Below are 20458 nucleotides of genomic sequence, written 5' to 3'. Positions count from 1 at the left end.
CAGCCAAAAGCAGGCGTCTGTTTCTAAACTCAAATGAAGACACAACAAGTGGGAAAAGAGAAGAGTGAGCAATGACAAAAACAGACTTTAATATAAAATATGGAGAAACTATCTGGTAGAGTAGAAAAGAATATGCACCCAACCTGAATGCACTCCTGTTTTGTTTGTGTTCTCTTTTGTGTAAAGTCGATTAATAATAGTCTGGTCATCCTTTCAGAGTCAATGGAAGGAGACAGGGGGAGACCCACTTGGCTTTAAATTTGCATTTTCCCTCCAACTTTAAATCATAACTACTTTAGTTTCACCCCCCCCCCCTTTTCTTTTTCTTTTTCTTTTTAGCGCGTTTTTTTATTCCCGCCACGTCTGTGTCTGGCCCAGCCGGTTATGGGGCTGGCTCTATTTTCATTCTGTGATTGACGTGCGTATTGTGCAGTCCGATTGGTGCAGGGGAGCGGAAAGGGGCGGGTAAACGGGCGTGTGGTGACGCCCCCTTACTAATGCCTTATAGTCGTCCTCCCCCCCTTCCAAGAGCTGGTTTCTGACGAAGAGATTTGCTCAGTACGCCGTCCTCTGTGTTTAACTGTTTACAAAACATTACGAAGACCAGCTGTGGTTTCGCGGAAGGTTTTCTTTCTTTTTTTTTGACAGAGAACTCATATCCGTACCCCGGGACGACCTTTTGGGCTATATTTACCCGGAGCGGCATTTGCTTTTATCCGGATGAGAGGACCCTTCTCGCATATTTTGTTTCTGCAACGTGGATCTTAAGCCCTACGCGGGAGACGGGACAGTCGTGCTATCGGAATAATACCACTTCCACAACAGAAGAATAACACACGCGACGTAGGCCTGTGGTGGATATCATTAAAGGAATGCTGCTGTCAAAACTCAATTCTCTGGCCCACATCTCCGCCGTAGACATGCCGGCGAAAATGCAGCTCCAAGTTCAGCAAGGTTAGACGCCCTTCTTGTTCTCCTCTCTCCACCGTGTTGCCATGGAGCACCGGGGCTGCAGCAATGGCTGGCAGCCCCGCTTAGCGTGGCTCCGTCCACACATGCTAACGCTACTCTTTTTCAAGGACGGCAGTTCGTTTTTAAAAATTCATTAACGACCTATCCTCTGTATTGTTTTTGTTCTGATGTCTCACCGGTGCTTCACTCTGTGTAGCGGGGGTAGCTCGCGGAGAGGGGGGGTTGGCTTCGTGTCTTCCCGGGTATTCACCGGCTGTGGTTATGTGTTTGTGTTCGCAGTGAAGGAGAGGGAGCCCTTCGAGAAGCTCTACCAGGTCGGCGCGGTGCTGGGAAGCGGCGGCTTCGGAACAGTCTACACTGGTACGAGGACGACAGACGGAGCTCCGGTTAGTACGCCTTATTGTGTTTTTGTAATAATGTATTCATGTGTAATGTATTAAATGGAGGCTGGTTGTACATGTCGTTTGACGCGGTGTCTTCTCTGCCCCACTAGGTTGCTGTCAAACATGTGGCCAAAGACAGAGTGTCCGACTGGGGAGAAATGGTAAGAAACGTTTTTAAGTCATGTTAATATCGACCAAATTAACATGATGCTGTGTAATAGAGAATTATATTGTTTCCAGAAAGAAATATTGAAACTATTTTGGCCATTCATTTAGCGTATATACGTAGTAAATGCTAATATTTATCGTTGATCTCTTCAGCCTAATGGCTCCCGGGTCCCTATGGAGATCGTGCTGCTGAAGAAAGTCTGCACCGGCTTCCGCGGCGTCATCAAGATGCTGGACTGGTTCGAGCGACCGGACAGCTTCATCATCGTGATGGAGCGGCCCGAGAACGTCAAGGACCTGTTCGACTTCATCACGGAGAGAGGCGCCCTGCCGGAGGAGCTGGCGCGGAGCTTCTTCCGCCAGGTGCTGGAGGCCGTGCGGCACTGCCACAGCTGCGGCGTGGTGCACCGCGACATCAAGGACGAGAACATCCTCATTGACCTGCGCACCGGCGAGATGAAGCTCATCGACTTCGGGTCCGGAGCCCTGCTGAAGGACACTATTTACACGGACTTTGACGGTGAGTCACCGCCGCTCAAAAGACGAGTTCTCGTGGTATTTTAGGGTGAGAATTTATTTCGAACGTCGTAGTTTATTTTAGTTCCCATGTTTAGTCTTATGAGTTGCACCTACGCAGGAATTCCGAGGTTGTGTCATCTGTGACACCCCCTCCTCCACTGGAGACAATTAATAAGGCTCAGCAGCCTAGCCTTAGCTTTGGCGCCCCCTGTAGGAGGGACGCTACATTTTTTACAACTCAACGTTTGTAAACAAAGTCACATGTCTGCCCCCCCCCCCCCCCCCCCCCCCCCCATATACACGCACACAGCCAGTCATGCTCCCTGGCACCTGAGCCCAGATAATAAGCCCCAGGAGCAGCTCAGCTGATAGTTCTGCACTCTTTGTTAATCATTTAAACCTTTTAAACCTTTCCTGCAATGCTTTCATTTTCAATTTTGACTCTATAATACATTAAGGGATTTTCAGTTAAGATGTGCATTTCTAAAATATGTCGTTTTTTTTCATCCCACCTGACAGGCACACGAGTGTACAGCCCACCAGAGTGGATCAAATATCACCGCTATCACGGCCGCTCTGCCACGGTTTGGTCCCTGGGCGTCCTGCTGTATGACATGGTGTGCGGGGACATTCCGTTCGAACACGACGAGGAGATTACAGGAGGGCAGGTCCTCTTCCGGAGGAGAGTCTCCACAGGTAAATTTGCATGTTCTAGCTCTCCGCGACAGGCACGTGATATTTCATTTTAGTGACATTTTTTGTTTCGTGATCCGGACTTATCAGTTCTCCTCTTCCTCCTCCAGAATGCCAGCAGCTGATCAAGTGGTGCCTGTCCCTGCGGCCGGCCGACCGCCCGTCCTTCGAGGACATAGTCAACCACTCGTGGCTGCAGAGCACGTCCTCCTCGGTGGTCCCGTCCCTGTTGCAGACGGAGAAGACGCCCGCGGAGATCAGGCTGCACAGCATCGGCCACGAGACCGCCGCCTTCACGTCCGCCCCGGTGGCTGCGGCTCGGTGACGGAGGCCGGACAGTTCGCCTCCGAACCTGGACTGCCAATGATGCGAGAAGAGACCATTACAAAAAAAGACTAATGTAACGGACTTGAAGCAGAAAGGAGGAGATGGGAGCGGCCGACGGTACCCGGCACCCGCGAGGTGTAACCCAGAAGAAAACCGGGGTCATGACATCACATCACTTGTTTTCACCCTGGCAGGCCCAGGCCCTCTCTCCACCCTCACCACCCAGACTACTCGTCGGGTGATCATCAGCCTGTAGGAAGGCGTGCTCCGCAATGCACAGACGCTTGCGTTGAGCAAATACAGTGCGCGTGCTCGCCGCGGTGCCCGAACGGCAAGCGGCCGGCGTGCACTCGCGACCTTTCAAGTGCCTTCTGTGAGGTTGTTGCGGTGACCCTGAAAATACTTGAATTTGTGAGAGCAGAGCGGCTCTTTTTGTCAAGAGAACCTTTAGCTCCTCACTGTACAAGGCTTTATATTGTTTGTGTTTTCCTCTCATGGGCCTAGATCAGTAAAGCCTATGTCATTTACAACCACCACTACCACTACTTCTACTACTCCAATGTCATTAGCAACCAGACGACCTCATAGCTCTGACAGTAACCGTGTGCGAACAGGTCATAAATAACAGGAAACACTGGACCTTACCTCACTCTTTTACAGCGTGTGCAGCCCTCTCGTGTTGTACTGTGCTCGAGGCTGTGAGGCAACTCCCATCCTGAATGCACGCCACAATGCAAAACATCCTCTGCTCATCACTTCACTTCAAATATTATTTTTGTTAGTGTTCAAACAGTGCCTCACACGGGTCTTAAAGTTCGCTGGGGACAAGAATTGTAAATCAAGATATTTATTATCGCCGTGGCTTTTCAACACGCATCGACGAGCCGCAAAATATATATTTATTTATTTATGAGAGTTTTCCTGCTGCTGGTGCGCATCTCATTCCTCAGTCACTGAAGGACTCGACCGATTATTTAAAAGATTTTTATTTTTAAAGGGCAGATGAGTGCGTGTTTGTTTGTGTCATTCAAATAACGTGTAAATAGTCCCCGAAAGCACTTCCATCATAATGTGTCGAAGCATTGAGGGTCTACTGATGGTTACTGTGTGTGTGCGTGTGTGTGTGTGTGTGTGTGTGTGTGTCCTGGTTTCACAATAGCAGCTTGGATTGTTGTTGTTTTTTTGTTTTTTTTCAGCCATTCAAATTACAATTGTAAATTATGTTAAACTATTTTTATACAATTTCAATAAATATTTTTTTAACTATGACACCTGACTCCTTTGCATTGCTTCGGGTAACGGGGGGGGGGGGGTAAGTTGTGACCTCGACGTAGTCTTGTCAACAACGGTAACTATTGGTGATGCGACACACTTCAGATCGAGCTGCTGCCAAATGTTTCAGAGTACAAGACGAAAACGAACCAAAGCATTGCAACACGTAAATAGAACTTACTAGGTCAGGTGGTTTCCTGTTTGACACCTTTTTGTATAGAGGAGCAGCAGATACAGAGAGCCGATGAAAAGATAAAGAGTAGAAGGCAGGTGGAAGCAAGAACGGGCTTTTTGGTGCCAGATCATTCCCAGAACCGACACTACCAACTGAGATGGTTAAGAAAACAGCACCGACGTTATCATTGTCCATTCGAACTGAACATGCACTCTTGTATTTGTCTTATGTTGGTTCTCACATGGCTGAATAACAGCATTTACCTCATGAGTGATCTGAACTTGTCTCCAAATGACACACCTGCAGGAACAACACACCATCGCCTGCTTCTCCCAAGAGCCAAACTACTCCAGTGACCTATCGCAGACCTGCTCTCTTGGACACAGAAGGGTGGTAGCTTTAATCAGTGGTGATGCTCCTGTGGGACTCCCGTCGATCTTCCTCGAGGCCGCTCACCTACAGCGAACACAGTGGAGGTCGGGAACGCTGCTGCTCCTATCAGCCCCTGTTAGTGGCTGTCAGGTGAACACTATGTGTACACACCAGCTGTGATGTGATTGGAATGGCTAGGGGACTGAAGTAAAGGGGCGTTTCGAGTCAAAAATATGCCAAGTCAAAGGCTCCCTCCGACTCGCTGTATGTATTTTTGTAACAGACAATAATAGACAGAGGAAAGGAAACCAGCCCTGAAAATAAAAAAAAATGAATTCAAAGTGAAATGTTCGTCATCACCAATCCCTCTGATCTGATGCTGGCTTTCTTCTGCAGGTACTCGGTAAACATGCAATTTCCCTGAAGAGATCGCAGCGTATCGGAGACCACAGGCCGTTTCCGTGAATGACACCGCCATTCATTTCCCCCCTCATTCTGAGAACCGCATGCCACATCAGGCTCTGCATGTCGGTTGCTGCTGTTATGAACGTCCCTAAAATACAGACAAGAGTTTCTGCCGTTTAAAATTCTCCAGGTATTTTAGCAGACAAAGGACTTGGAGATAGAATACATTTGTTTGTTGAAAAATAAGGCTACAGCCAGCAGCTCGTTAGCTTAGCATGAAGACTGGAGACGGGGGGGGGGGGGGGGGGGGGGAAACAGGATGGCGCTGTGCAAAGGGAGCAAAATCTGCCTACTAGCACCCGAAAAGCTCACTGTCATCTTATTTGTTCTTTTGTTAATCTGTGCTTAAAACCAAATTGTAATAAGTTGCTTTTTTTACAGGGAGGTGATGCGCCTCACTATTTCTTGATCAGACGCAATGACTCCTCGCAGTCTCTGCTTGTCGCCTGTGATTTTAAAAAAGACCTGTCGTGAAGCTAGCCAGGCTAGCTTTCTGTTTACCCCCATTTCTAGTGTTTATGCTAAGCTAAGCTAGCTGGTTGCTGCCTCTACCTCTGATGTTTACCTGTACGCACAACGAGTTAGGTATCCATCTTCTCGTCTAACTCTCGGTAAGAAAGTGAACGAGCCTGTTTCCCCAAAATGTCAAACCCCTTCTTTGAATCTGAAATACAAGTAGACATCTGAGGCAGTTGTATCTGGTCCCCAACAGTCACACCATCTGTGTGGTCCTATTGTTCATACTACCTTTGTTTATTTTCCCTCTGCACATGTGGAGGAACTTATCATGCAAACTTCAGAGTCAAATACAGAGCTGGGTAATTGACTGTTGGTGAGTCCCCCCCCCCCCCCCCCCCTTCCCTCAGAAAAGTTAATTTGACACTGAATCATTGCAGAGGACACAATGTTCAGAAGAAAAGACAATGAGTCAATAAGTGTCAGTGGGTTTTTTGTAATCACATGCTGTCTTCACTCACACTTGGCGGCCGCGGCCGTTATTGACCTGAGATGACGCCTAACCGGTGAGAGCTGATTGGCTCGTCTCGTTCCCGTAAGTGGCCTGCCGCACCTTCCCATGAGAAAGAAGAAGAAAGCTCAGCTGTTGCGTAATCCACCCTCCTCCATGTTCCAACGGCTACTCGCGAGCCGGAGCTGTTTGGTAATACTGTAAGGACCCCCCCCCCCCCATCTCTGTCTATCTCTCTCTCTCTCTGTCACTGTCTGTCTCCGTATGCCTGATAAATACACAACATTCACAGACACACATTCTCACGCGCTCACTTGCGGGTGTTTCCAAACACTCGCAGATGAGCGGGAAAATGTGCACTGGTTCGGCCTGTAAATGATGATGTTGACACCTACAAACACACTCGTGCATCAGTTGTGAAATTGGCAGTGCGGTGAGGAATGTGCAATAGATCAAAACAAAGCAGGGACAATCATATATCAAGAAGGTTTCTACCTCAGTCACAGGACAGCGAGGTCTGGTTTAAAGTCAGCACACCCGGATTTATTCCACTATACTTACAAGTCCGATTTAAAGCTACTATTTAGAGCTACTTGTACTTTACTTGAGTGTCTCCATTTGTGCGACTTTATACTTACTTGTCTCATCTCAAATGTCACTGCACAGATACATATATTACACTCAAAACATATGATATGGTCTTAATATGCGATACATAGTCCGTGTGACATCAGTGCTGCAGGGATGAAGTGTATTTCTAGGCCGACCCACGGTAAATTAGCGTTTACACTGATTCCCTCTACGATCAGCCGCTGGGGATTTGGGATTATAGCAGAATATAAACTCTGTTTCTGATGCGTAAACATTTTCCTTCAGCAAGATAATCTCATATACGCATCAAAACTGTAAAGATGGACTAGTAGTCTCATTGAGCCACATGTCAGTCTGCCCTTTAAGACACGTAAAGATACTTTTAAAATTCTCTAGAGGAGTATTTACTGACAGAACAAAACATTCTAATCTCTGCAGCTTGTGTTCACTACAGAATTATATCTATATTATTTTAGTGTTTGAGGGCTCTCTCGCAGACATTCTGAGCCCTTTATGAACCCTTTCCGTACGTCCTTTGCCCGAGAGAATTACCCACAATTCATTCCGATGTGATGTTGAACACGGGGTAACCAGTGGAAGCATGGAGACGTGAAAAAAGAAAGAAAGTTGAACAAAGAGGTCGGCACAGGTGTGTTCAGCCTGTCAAAGTGCATCTACTCAGAAACATTAAGGATTTAAGATGGAACATAAAAACATGAAATCAGAGGAATATATTTCACAGCCGGTTTATTCATCAACCATTTCTTTTCATTTCGTCTTTGAAGCTGTTTTGGCAAAAAAACACGTGTGCATGACGTCAGAGCAAGTCGGCGCCAAATCTATATCTCAGTTTCTTTTTTACCAGCCAAACAATATGTAAAGAAGTTGGACCAGCTGAAAGTGCTGCTCAGCCGTGAATAGATAAGAATCTCTTTATTTTTGATACTTTAAGTAAGATTTTCTGGTAACAACTTTTAGCAGAGTAAAATTTCGGATCGCAGAACTTTTAATTGTAAAAGATCTGAATACTTCCTACACCGCTGCATTTAAAGGGGTATTCCAGCATTTGAATGTTGCTGTTGAAGGACCGGAGAGACAGAACAGTCATAACTCAATCAGTGAGGAGAGATCCCACTTTTCAAGCAACAGAAAAACCTTATAATTCACCTCGATATGAGTCTTTCATTGGATTCTTCTTGTGCAGTAAATTGATGCACTGCCCCTCTAAACGTCACACTCAAATTTCAAACCAAAACTTAAATCCTCAGTGGAGCCGGTAGCTTTACAAGATGTCCTCATCTTGGAGAGTTTCCTTCTCCTTGTCTGTCTTGAGGTCACGACAACCTCGTGCACACACACACACACACACACACAAAGTGAGTAACGGCTGGTGGCCAGACGGCGTCTGTGTCACTTCTTCCAGCAGAACTGAGGGTGCGATGCTCCAGCGAAAAGGTCGAGCTGAACTCTCTCCTAACAGAGCAACACCGTGTTCCAGTTGTCCCTGCTTGACTCTCACCCTGCTCTTTCACTCATCAAACTGTTGATCCAGACTCTCTCTCTTGTGTGTGTGTGTGTGTGTGTGTGTGTGTGTGTGTGTGTGTGAGCAGTGGGTGACCAGACTGTCGGCCGTTCTGGCTGCTATGCTCAATCACATTTAGCCTCTGAGGAGTATTTGTCTGTTGCCAGGTTGAAAGAAAGCACTTTCAGAGATCAGCTCACAGTTTCCATCACTTCACAGTGGAATGAGTCACACAGTGACGTAGTGGTTGGGTAGAACTATGGCCACCAGCTCCCCATCATCACAAGGGAAACAGCCACCAAGAACCTCAATACACCCCTTTACTTGTTATGTGTACAATCTGTTTTCATTGTGGAAGAGATGGTTTGTATTTTGATATTTTATACACTAATAATATATTCGCCTCTTTCCAGAGATATTCTGAAATATGTTACGTAATTCATGCCAGATCCAGAAATGGCAGTTTTACAGTAGGACGGACACCACATCAGCAAATTGTAACTTTTAAAGATTGTTCATTCAGTCGGACTGAGTGTTGTTTAAAATATGACGATGCCAGTACCAATACCAGTTTGGTTAGAGTGGGTCTATAGGGTTACCAATAGAGTACTTCAATTAGACGGACCAACTGGTGTCAATGTCATTTATCGGAGGTGTCATACTTTACTATATGTTTTTGTAATTAATATTGCATTCGCACTAAGGTCTTCATTTACAATGTTAGCTTTTGCAGACGTCATCCTACCGAGTGCACAGAGCAATAAAGTATTCTCAGAGCGCCAATGGTGGTATATCTGCAGATTCAGTGCAAAAAGAAAAGCAGCAGTGTGAAATGAATGAAATCAAACGCGTGTTGTTCATTAACTGACGTTCCCATGGCGGTGTGGTATACTGCATCAGTAGGTAGGAATGTTCTCTGTCTCAGCGTAAATTCCTCCGGTTCACCTTAATCCACCTCGCAGTCACACTTTGTTCTCAACCTGTAGCCACATGAAGGCGGTTGTGCTGTTGACTTTGTTTCCACATTTCCATGAATGACTCAGACTTCATAATAAGAGAGGAGGAGAGAGAGAAGGCGGACAGCTCTCTGCCCCACCTCAGCACTGCCTGGGCCGCTGCGCTCCCACGGTTTTTGCGGCCGTCCCGGGCCGGGTTACACCTCCACCAATAACAAGCCTGGACACGGAGGGAGCGAGGAGGTCTGGGCTGAAGGTATGAAGAGGTTTAGCCCCGGGTAGGCTCCATAAGCACACAGGTACCACCATATTGTGCAAGTGCTACTGTTGCAACCGTTTCTTGCACACCCGAATCGTCTGTTAACAGTTCATCATTTGTTTTACTTCTTATAATATTCCGGATGGTTTGAATTTAAACACTGCAACCACCACATCACTTGACTTAAATGTCTGATTCATTGCAACTTGCTTTTCTTCGGTTACGGTAACATCGTGCTCGTTACTTAAATGTTACACAACAGCCCGTTGCCATTTACATATTTCTTCATTCCATTCAACCTTCAAAAAGGTGGTCGAGTTTGCTTGAGGTGGATTTTGCTTTGTTGATGTACAAAAGGGATTATGGAAACGCCTTTGCCAAATATGTTCTGACGCAGCAAACATTACCTCACATGACTAATCAGAGGTTTCTGCTTGAAGTCTTCCCCGATATTCCCATAACATGTGAACGCTTGTCTTTGTCTCCTGGCAACATGAAACGTGCTCATCAAACAATACTCGCTGACATGAAATAACTATTAGAACTTGCTGAAATTATAAACCAATTCCAGAAGACCTCTCTCCATGTTTTCCCCCATAGATGGTTATGGGACTTGTGTCTGGTTTACAACCTCTACTTCTACTCTGTTTACTGGAGGAGTACAACCATGTAGCCCGTATTGCCAACTTCTGACCAAACTACATGGTTGTCAAGTTTATTCGCTCCAACCAGTTGATGGAAACGCGCTTAACTTGCACTTCTACTTTAAAAATCTGCTTGAAATTAGCTTGACAATATTACGGAAACACAGCTGAGGACATCGCTACAACAAAAAACTTTTACAGTAGAAAAAGGAAAGACTCTGGTCTCTCTTCAGGCAAACTTGCACCAAGACAATGTAGTACTGAAATGCCGTCATTAGTTTACTGCATATCAAAGTTTAAAAAGTAAAAAACCGGTATCGACCCACACTGGGACTTTCAGGGCGTCGGTGGAAAGAGGAGTCGACCTGGGTGGAATGAAGTTATACGGGCTGACAGGTAACTGCTTTTTAAACCCTGCTAAAATCACATCTGCTATCATAAAATCCTGTGTTTGGTCGGACCAATACCCACCTGTTCGGGCGGTCTCAGTTTTGGTTGTTTGGTCCAACCCAGGGTTGGATTGACAGCTTTCACACGAACCAAAACGAACCGTACTGACCGAGCAAACGGACCTGAGCTCGATCCAACCAAACAGGTTAGGTGTGACATTTATTTGGATCAAGGCCAGAAGGACAAAATAGTATTTAAGCATCAAGAGATGAGCTAAACTTCTCTCCTCTATCCACCAGCACAGAGGACATTCAAGCTGAGGAAGAAATCCTGAGCTGAGGCCAGTTGAAGCTTCTCACAGAACAGCCTGTTCTCCTTTATTTGCCGAAGTGAAAAACATTTTCAGCGGGTATTTTTTCCCAGGACTGACTAGGAACTGTGGGAGTGAAGGAACTCACTGTGGTCGCTCAGTGGCTCTGTGTTTGTCTCCAGGATGCCTGTTGGGTTTCCAGGGTAGTGGGAGTCTGAGCCAGCGGTGACCCTGACTTTCTCTTTGGCTAATTCCCTGAGCAGCTGATAGGCTGTGGGAGGGGGAGGCAGCAGAGCCTTGAATCTGAAAGGTCATGGGAAGGGGAGGTTGAGGAAGCTCGGAAGGAAGAATGGATTTAGGACAAAACCACCAAGTAAAAGGCTCCGCTCTACATTCATGACCATGTGTGTTCGAGTTTATGTCATGACCTGCGGCCTGTCTTCCTCTTTCTTGTCCCTATAAATGTCAACTGGCTGCACACTGTCACCACGAAGAAATGTGATACTTTGGGAAATGCAAATTTGCCTCAAAGGGCTTTACATTTTGTACATTACACAACACCCTAGGTTCCAACACCTCTTCCTAACATACAGCGAGCAAGCGAACTCCAGCAAATGGAGCCCGACAAGTTGTCTTGATATACAATATTGATTATAGATATTGCTTTGCTGTCAGCGTAGACTTTGACAAAAGGTTGGAAGTGGAGCAGGTGTGCAGAACTTTGCAAAAACTGAAACTATCTGATGTCCTCTCGTTCGCATTTCGTCCAGTTAGGAAGAGGTGTCCGGATGGAGCGAGAATATATAGCACTCTCCTGTCTGTGCTGTTAGCTTAGCCATTAGCCTAGCTTGGCACAAAGACTGGGAGCAGAGGGAAAAGCCTGGCCTGTCCGAAGACCAAACAACCAGCAGGGAACCAGGAAGTCACATGAGAGTATTGATATTTTTGTCTAACTATCCCTAAACGTCAAACATTTCTTATAAGCAATAAATAAAGCAGTACAACTTAGCAGTATGTGTAGTATCACTTGCACATTGGCTGAACTGTTCGCCTCAATAATCAGGACCGGAACTCATCATTGGAGCTCAGCAGCATCATCAAAACTGTTCTCCTCCACAGGAGTAAAAGTCTTGGTTGGTATTTGGTTCCCAGCTTGCAGAATGAGGCTGGACCAGACGTTAAGGGAGTGGAAGTGGCTGAGTGGCCAGACAAGCAGGCTTTAGACCAGCTCGACCAGGTTGATCAGGTTCAAATTTCTCGTCAGTGATTATGTTAAGTGCCTGATGAACACAGAGGAGGTGTTAATTCAAAAAGGTAGAGTACACAGAGTGTGTTGGCCAAAGGTGCCTCTTGGTATTGGCTGATTGCTAATCTTCTAAAAGGGAGGATTTTTCATAAGAATCAAGCAAAAGAAAAGAAAAGCCTGTATGGCCATCTATAAGGAAGATTTTACCAGATGAGACTAAAGCAGATAAATATGGGTTAGCAGCAACAGTTAGAAAAGGAAACTCTCTGTGAGAACCTGCACAAGGATGGGAGGGGGGGGGGGGGGTGCATTCCTATTGGCCGACTCACCGGCTTACACATGGTGCCGGCTGCTGCCACGTCCTTTAAGGGAAAAGGTCAGCCGGCTCTCCCTCTCTGTCAGCGAGTGAGAAAACAGACACAGCAATGCCAGATATGGGCCCTAAAGATAACAATCACACACACCCTGCAATGCAGCGCAGGCTTCCTCCCATGTTACAGTAAACACACACGTGCACACAGCCTTGGCACACGGACCAGCGAGGCGGTGTCATCACGTGCATGCAACTGACCTGTAAATCACGCTCTGCATTATGTTTCCACACAGTTTGCCAACTTGTTCATACCAATGTGAAAGAGAACACAGTGTATCATTGCCCCAAGATACAATAATTCCCCTCTTTGAATAATCAGACTCTGGTAGAACATTTCCTTTCACAACTGTCGAGTTTGCCAAGAGGTTGCAAGTATGGTAACAGAGCAACAATGATAACTCAGAGGCTGGGTGGGCACAAAGAGTAAGGTGAGAGATGTAATTAAAGGTTTCCACCTTTGCCTTTCTACTCATCCCTTCCTGTCTGTCTCAACAAATATTTGTCATAACCTCCCCGCCCATATGCATTCCCATTAGCCCCTCCCTCCCACACTCACTGCTGCCTTCCCGTAAAGACGTTGCTTCACACACTTCCTCATTTCTGATAAGTCAATAAAAAACACGGATGTGGTAACGCTCAAGCTCTTTCCGGTGCTGGCTTGAGGGGCTTTGACCCCTTAGTGAGCGAGCAGCTATACGTTGCATTTGTTGGTGGATCGTCACTCGCTCTGCTGTGATTGTGTGATGAACAATGCAAGCGTGGAAGGGATAAAGGACGTTTCTTAATCATTAAGTGCCATAGTTCCTGTTAGGTTTAGCCAAGTGGTGGAGGAAAGACACAAAGACAAAAACAATACATCTCAAGCGGGTTTTGGTGTGGTTGTGAAACACAATGTACAAAAAATAATGTAAAAAAGAAACAAGAAACAGCAGAAAAAGCCTTTGAGCATTAGAAACTGACTGAACAGCAACATATGTAAACGGTGTCAGCATCTAAACCTAACACAGCAAACATTATTCTATTGTGACCGAGTTAGCATGCTAAAAATAATGTGCTTTTTAGAGAGTACACAGGAATGTGAATCATGTGACCTCAACAGCAGGAAGTGGCACATTTTCTTTTCTTTCAATAGCAGAAGAACCACTTCATTTAAATAAGGGGGATTTCTTTTCAGCCTTTCCCATCATGTTTGGGTAATTTTTAAATCTTCCTCATCGTAGGTCTCCAGGACTGTCACCTGGAAAACACAAAGCATTACTTAACAACAACATGGTGATGGCTGGATTCCAAGATGGCGACGGCATTAGTCCAACAAATGAATGGGTGACGTCACGATGACTACGTCCACTGTCTATGGTCACGTCCCGCGACATCGTCAGTACAAGGAACGTAACTTTGGGTTTCAAACGGGCCAATGTCCCGTGTTTGTTCGACCCATCCACCGTCCCTCACTACCGCTATTAGCGGACATTGTCGCTCTTCATACTACGTCGGTTGCCCTGAGCGTCGAATAATAACGTGGATGATGGTGCCTTGGGCGGTGATATCAACACGCAGAGGGCCACTGTGCCCTGGGAGTGAGACCAGGCTGGAATACAATAAATAATGTAACAAATAGTGTACGGCATGGGTTCACACACTGGCAATTCCCCTTCAACTGTCGTTGATACTGTTGTATCTCTTGAACACATTTATAATCCCCGAAGTCGAACAAATAATTTGCCGTGGTTTTACCGGCTTCGTGTTCTAAACACTGACTCTACATATCCTGATTGTACGCGCTCACTATTTAATGAGCACTCCCGGAGATCAAGCTGCTTTAAACACCTTTTGTTCCCGTCTTTATCGGCTCATTTTCCAGCACTGAATAAAAGAATGCAGTGAATTTCCCGCTTTCGCACTGTTGGTGAGTGCAGGCTTTCCGGCTCCAGCCAGGCTGATGGTAACTGCTGTGTAGGGAGAGCCGGTCAGTAGCCGCTGACCATCAGTTACACAAAGCTCCCCTGACTCTACTGCCTGAACTTTCCATTGGGCTGTTTGTTAATCAAGTCATTAATAGCGGAGGAAACTGGGGATTATGTGGTCTGCAGTTTATAGTCATGAAGAACTTCGAAAAGGTACAAAAACAGGAACTGACCTTGACTCTTCCTGCTGGCTGCTTGTGTGTATGTTCTGCTTCCTCTGAGCCGAGTCAGGTGGACAAAGCTGTGTGTGTATGTGTGTGTGTGTGTGTGTGTGTGTGTGTGTGTGTGTGTGTGTGTGTGTGTGTGTGTTGTAGTTGGAATGTACATGGGAGTTCCTATGTGTTGAAATTGTCTGTCACTGTCTTGACCGTTACTGGCTCCATTCACAACAGCAGACAGGATGTTATCATCACACGCCATTGACAGAGCAGGGGGGGTGATGATTAACTTCAAACCCGTATTAATTCCACAAATATGAATGTGAGCACACTGTAGCCTACTGTCAGACACCAGTAACAGTGAGCGCAGACACACACATACAGCGCATGTGGGGATAAATAGTCTGATATGAAAGTCATATACTGAGACCTTTATCCTGATGGAGGTTGAGCTGAACAGCATAATCATCACTCAGTGGAGTCTGCTGGCACACAGCAGTCTAATCTGGCAGAGCACAAGCAGATTACCAAGGAAAATTACTTGTTTTCAAGTGAATCAAACTCTTGGGTAATTATTTGCAAAAGCTTCCCACGCATCAGCGTCAAAGGTGAAAAGCAGATCATGAACCAATAACCAGCGGGTTGGTAATGTGCTAACCTTCCCATGAGCATGAATCATGAGGTAGGCATCTTTTGCTTCGCAGCCACTGCGAATGTGAACTTTGATGCGGAAAGGTCAAGGTTTGAGTGTTTGTGCGCGTCCTTACAATTCAAGACGACATGCTAGCAGCCCAACAGCAATGCTGACGCACTGATGGTTAGCATGTTGTTCACCATCTTAGTTTAGCGCGTTAGCATGCTCACATTTGACTATTTAGCACTAAACACAAAGTGCAGCTGAGGCTGGTGGGAATGTCTGTTTTTAAGATGTATAGGAGAGCTAAGTCAAGGCTACCTGGACTTGTTTTAGGTTCTTGGAGTTCTACATGGGTTTGGTCATAAACCAAAGTATTTTGGATATTGAGAATTTGGACCTGATGATGGTGGACTCAGGCATTCTTCAAAGTTCTTCAAATTCATGAACGTCTGTACCAAATGTCATGGCGATCCATTCAACGGTTGTCGAGGTATTTCACTAAAAAACAAAAAAAAGTAAAGAAAAGTCAGAGGATCGCCACCGTTGGTATAGGATCCATCCTCTGGAGATCATGAATGTCTGCGCTAAAGGCAAGGGCAGGCCATCCAGTGGGTGCTGAGATATTTCTGTCTGTACCAAAGTGGTGGACTGACCGGGTCACCTGACTGACATGACGGCATCCCTGCAGCCACGCCTGGAGCATGGCTAAAAACAAGGCTATTTTTGCGCAGGATTTCCTTTTTCGCTTTTCAGTATTAGGGTAAGATCACTTCCACGAGTGTTTGTTTGACTCACGGGAGAGAGAGGCTTATATTCAGCGCAGCTTCGAGAGGGATGCCAGTAATTCTGCATGTTCCTGGACGGAAGCTAATAAAGATAAACTGATTTCGAGCATCCAGGGAAGGGAAACAAACACTGTTACCACAATAGGAAATTGGGAGTTGTGGTCTCAATAGAGGATGTAAAAAGCAGAGGCACAATGAGAGCCAAGGGGAACACGTTTCAGCCACTGACAGTGGTGCTTTTACTTCCAGCTGTTCTTCTTTGTGGGACGCAGCAGCGTATGTGGTGGGGAAAAAAGAAAACATCCTGCATGTCCTTTCAAATCCAAAGGATGATTAAACATACATACCCTGTGCATTTTACAAGAAGCTGCTCTTGATTAACTACACCGACACACACACATATCCAAATCTCTCTATCGCCCCCCCCCCCCTCAACCCTCGTCTCTGCGGAGCCAGAGCCGAGGGAGTGCAGGGTGACTGTGACCCATTTCCATCCTGCCATGACCCACTTCCTGACTCTCTTCCCGTTGCCTCTGCCTTGTGCAACGCACACTCTATTCCACACACAATCTCTACTCACACTCACAAGAGAGAGAGAGAGAGAGCGAGAGGTCACTGGCTAAGTGTGCCATTGCTTGCGTAACTGGCTTATTACACTGCGAATGTTTGGCCTGGAGCTGGATTGTGAGCAGTGGGAGCTGGGATTTCAAGAGAAACCATACGAGGGATTTGCTGGTTCCAGAGAATTTCTGCTGAACTGCTCTACACCGACCATACAAATGTAATGAGATGTAAATTAAGGAGGAACTTAGTTCAGTTATGTTTCACAACCACTGTCCACACTAGCTGAAGATTTGCATATGCAAACTCATACTATCATGTCAGTGGCGTCGGGTAGTTACGATGGGCCCCAGTGCACGCTATCATGACGGACCCTCGTGAGTTAGCAGTTATGAAGCACATACACACACACACACACACACACACACACACACACACACACACACACACACACCTACACACACACACACACACACATTGTCTCGTCACATAATCGAATATCATTGACATTGTATGAAAGCAAAATAGACAGTATATTACGCAGCAATCATCATTGCATATCTGTATATGACAAAAATGCCAACGAAAATAAGAAACTATTCATTTAATATATATTTTTTGAATGCTTTATTAATAGTTTGTGTAGAATAAGCATGTCCTTTTGTTATAGAATGCTACTGACTCAAAAACAAGCTGCTTTCCTCGGCCATGGATGTTATATATTGGGATTCTTGATTTAGGTGGTGTTCCCCTTCAAAGTAAACTGTGATGAGAGACACTCAAGTGGTTATTGGTTTGAACACCGCATGATAATCATGTGACTTCCCAAAGGAAAAGGATTGAGGCGATCCGTATTTAAAAATGTAAACTAGGCTAATTGCCAAACTTCACATCCGTAGCCTTGCATTCACCCTGTCGGCGGGACGACGGCTTCAGGGAACAAAACACAGAGGTGTTGTTCTTTAGCTGCTCTGGCAGTTCCTGTGGGAGATTCTCTGGTGCTGACGGTCGCGGCTGACAATGAACCCCTGTCTCTGTTCAATGACCCCGGGCCACTCACTGGAATGTGTCACTCTTGCAAATCAGCACCAAAGAGTTCTAATCGCAAAGAAGGAACAAAAACAGGAGGTGAACAAAAAATGAGAGGAATAGTTTATTTCAAATGAATGGTGTTTGAGTCTGAATTGTACAGTCTTTTGGATGTTATGTAAGAGAGAATAGGTGTACATTTCATGATTGCAATGGATGATGCTGATTGGCTAAAGGGTGTGGATTAAGTTTCAGTAACATGCAGCATAAATACCGGAGGAAAAATGTGTTTATCACAGATTTAGCTTCGCTTTTTAGAGGCTATTCTTCAATAAAACAAGTCGACTCAAACTGCAGGGAGAAAGAGTGGTAAAAATATATATCTCATCACTATCCGATCATGCAGGACGCATTGAAGTGTAAAGTGTGGACACATATACGCGGACACAGATCCGACCTGGCTCATCCGATCACAACAGAAGACAAGTGTCACCCCGGCCGGGCCGTAGTCCTCTTAGGAAGGTGGAGGTGGGTGGTTAGGTCCAACAATCACAGGACTTTCACCCAGGTGACTGCTGTTCATGTCCTGTGTGAAACCATGAAGTCAACACATGTCTGTAATGACACTTCCATAGTTCTTCTGAAACCTTAATCGTTTCCTAAACTAAACCTCATTGTCCAGCCCGTAGAGGACATGAGCATTTCTTTTACCACTGTCAGTCAGCATGTCACATTATACGTGCAAAGTCTTCGGAGCAATAAGGTTTAATAAAAATAAAAAAGTTGAAAATATGGTTGTTAGTGAGGTGTATGTGGAGCTGTGGCTCTGTGCCTCCTTCTTGCACTGATGTATCTCAAAGTCTGTGCATGTACCGCCGACACACACACACACACTCACTGAATTGTTTTGCCTTGGTTACCTCATATGAACTCTGCAGATCAGCTGTTGTGTTTTTAACTGTAATGTGGCACATACCGCCTCCCAGTGTTAGGAGTGGGGTATTGCAAGCTGCTTCATTTTGATAAGGAAAAAGAAGTTAGATGTAATTTACATGAACATCTGTAACATGAATTGCATGTACATTACCTCCATGTTATTCTACTTTCTACTTCTATTCCACCACATTGAATAGCTGTTCAAATATTGTATGTTTTACTCCACCACATATCTGATATCTTTATTCATTATATTATTTATTATCTGGCTGCTAGTTAGTTTTCGGATCAAGATTTTACATTCAAAATGTGTGATCGTGTTGTAAAACATAATGCATCGTCGAGATTAAACCAGTGATTCCCAGCCTTCGTGGCTTGTGACCCTTCACAATAAAGCGGTTTCAGATGTCTGTGAGTCATTAGCAGTTCCTATAAAGAGTGAGTTCCGTTTCAAACTTCTCAGAAGGTTTGTTTTAAATAACTGCCTGAGGCTTAAAGGGGTCAAACTATTTAAGAAAAAGCCCCAGCAATAAATACATTTGTGTTGTGTTTTTTTTCTTCTTCTTCTCTGGAAACCACAGCATCCTGTATGAAGTAATTCAATGAAGTACAATTTTCTGATAATATTTTTACTTAAGTACAATTTTGATTGAGGAATTTACTCCGGTGAAGGATTTTATGTTGAAGTCACAGAAACATCTTCAGGCAGGTTGAACATCTGTTCGTGACGTGTGATGCGTTAGTGTGGAGTTATGGGCAGTGGTGTACAGTAACGAAGTAGAAATACTTCGTCACTGTAGTTAAGTCGTTTTTTTGGATATCTGTACTTTACTATTCATATTTCTGTTGACTTTTACTTCACTACATTTTGCAAAGAAAACTGATACATTTCCCCTGAAACCTTCGTTACTCGCTACAAAATCAAATCTATCTTCAGAAACAAAATTAATCACGAGAGCAGCGTCGGGGACTGTGGTGGAACACAGACTGCAAGCAAGCAGGTTTGGTGAACCAGTGGTCCTAGCAGCAAGTTAAATCATTGGTTCATCACGTTAATGCACAATTGCAAACAAGTGCTCTCAAAGCCGCGGTGTTGTGATTCCCAGTGATGCCAGGATGCTACATGCTATAAGCTAGCGAGCGACTACATGAGTAGCATTCCACTCAGGACGGGTGGGATGAGGAGAGGTGGACGGTCAAACTAACACTGTGTTTCCTCCAGGAGGCCGCAGTTTGTGCCGCGTGTGAAATGAGAAGCCAATGTTGATTTATTTGTGACTTCCGTACTTAAGCAACGCCGCTTCCGTAGATACTTTAACGCAAACCACGATCTTTTCCTAAACCGAACTAAGTAGTTTCATCGCCTAAACCTGAGTTGTTTCCTGTGAAGATGGAAGTTTCTTTTGAAAAGACAGTATGCATGTAACAAGCCAAAACAGACTCATGTTGCTGGACTTTTGCAGGAAAAACACACGAAAAATGAGGAGTAACTTTTCATAAGATATCAATAAAACGGGGATGAATTTATGTCATTGTATAAAGAGAGTGACATGAGAAGATCAATCTCATGTCTGTAAGTTAAATCAGCTATAATCACTCTTTAAAAGTGATTAGTGACTCGTCTAAAACATTTACAAAAGGAATAACTTCAATAGAATCATTCTACACACTGTAGCTTACATTCTGTTAGAATGTAAAGAAGTTACATTCTAACAGAATGTAACTTCTTTACATTATGTTAGAATGTGAAGAAGCTACATTGTAATACAATGTAGCTTCTTCAC

General features: G+C 45.1%; 1 protein-coding gene across 1 annotated transcript; it reads left to right on the top strand.

Annotated features, from left to right (window-relative positions):
• The first annotated feature begins 554 nt into the window (after nucleotides 1-554).
• On the top strand, nucleotides 555-4331 carry pim1 (Pim-1 proto-oncogene, serine/threonine kinase). Its single transcript, XM_079272805.1, has 6 exons — nucleotides 555-954; nucleotides 1252-1358; nucleotides 1466-1516; nucleotides 1677-2043; nucleotides 2562-2738; nucleotides 2846-4331. Exons 1-6 carry the CDS (start codon nucleotides 873-875, stop codon nucleotides 3058-3060), a joined length of 999 nt encoding a protein of 332 aa, XP_079128931.1. The 5' UTR covers nucleotides 555-872; the 3' UTR covers nucleotides 3061-4331.
• The last annotated feature ends 16127 nt before the right edge of the window (nucleotides 4332-20458 follow it).

Source organism: Melanostigma gelatinosum (assembly GCF_949748355.1).
Source record: "Melanostigma gelatinosum genome assembly, chromosome: 8".
Taxonomy (NCBI): domain Eukaryota; kingdom Metazoa; phylum Chordata; class Actinopteri; order Perciformes; family Zoarcidae; genus Melanostigma; species Melanostigma gelatinosum.
The sequence above is the reverse complement of the archived record's forward strand: the minus strand, read 5'-3'. Positions and strand labels throughout refer to the sequence as shown.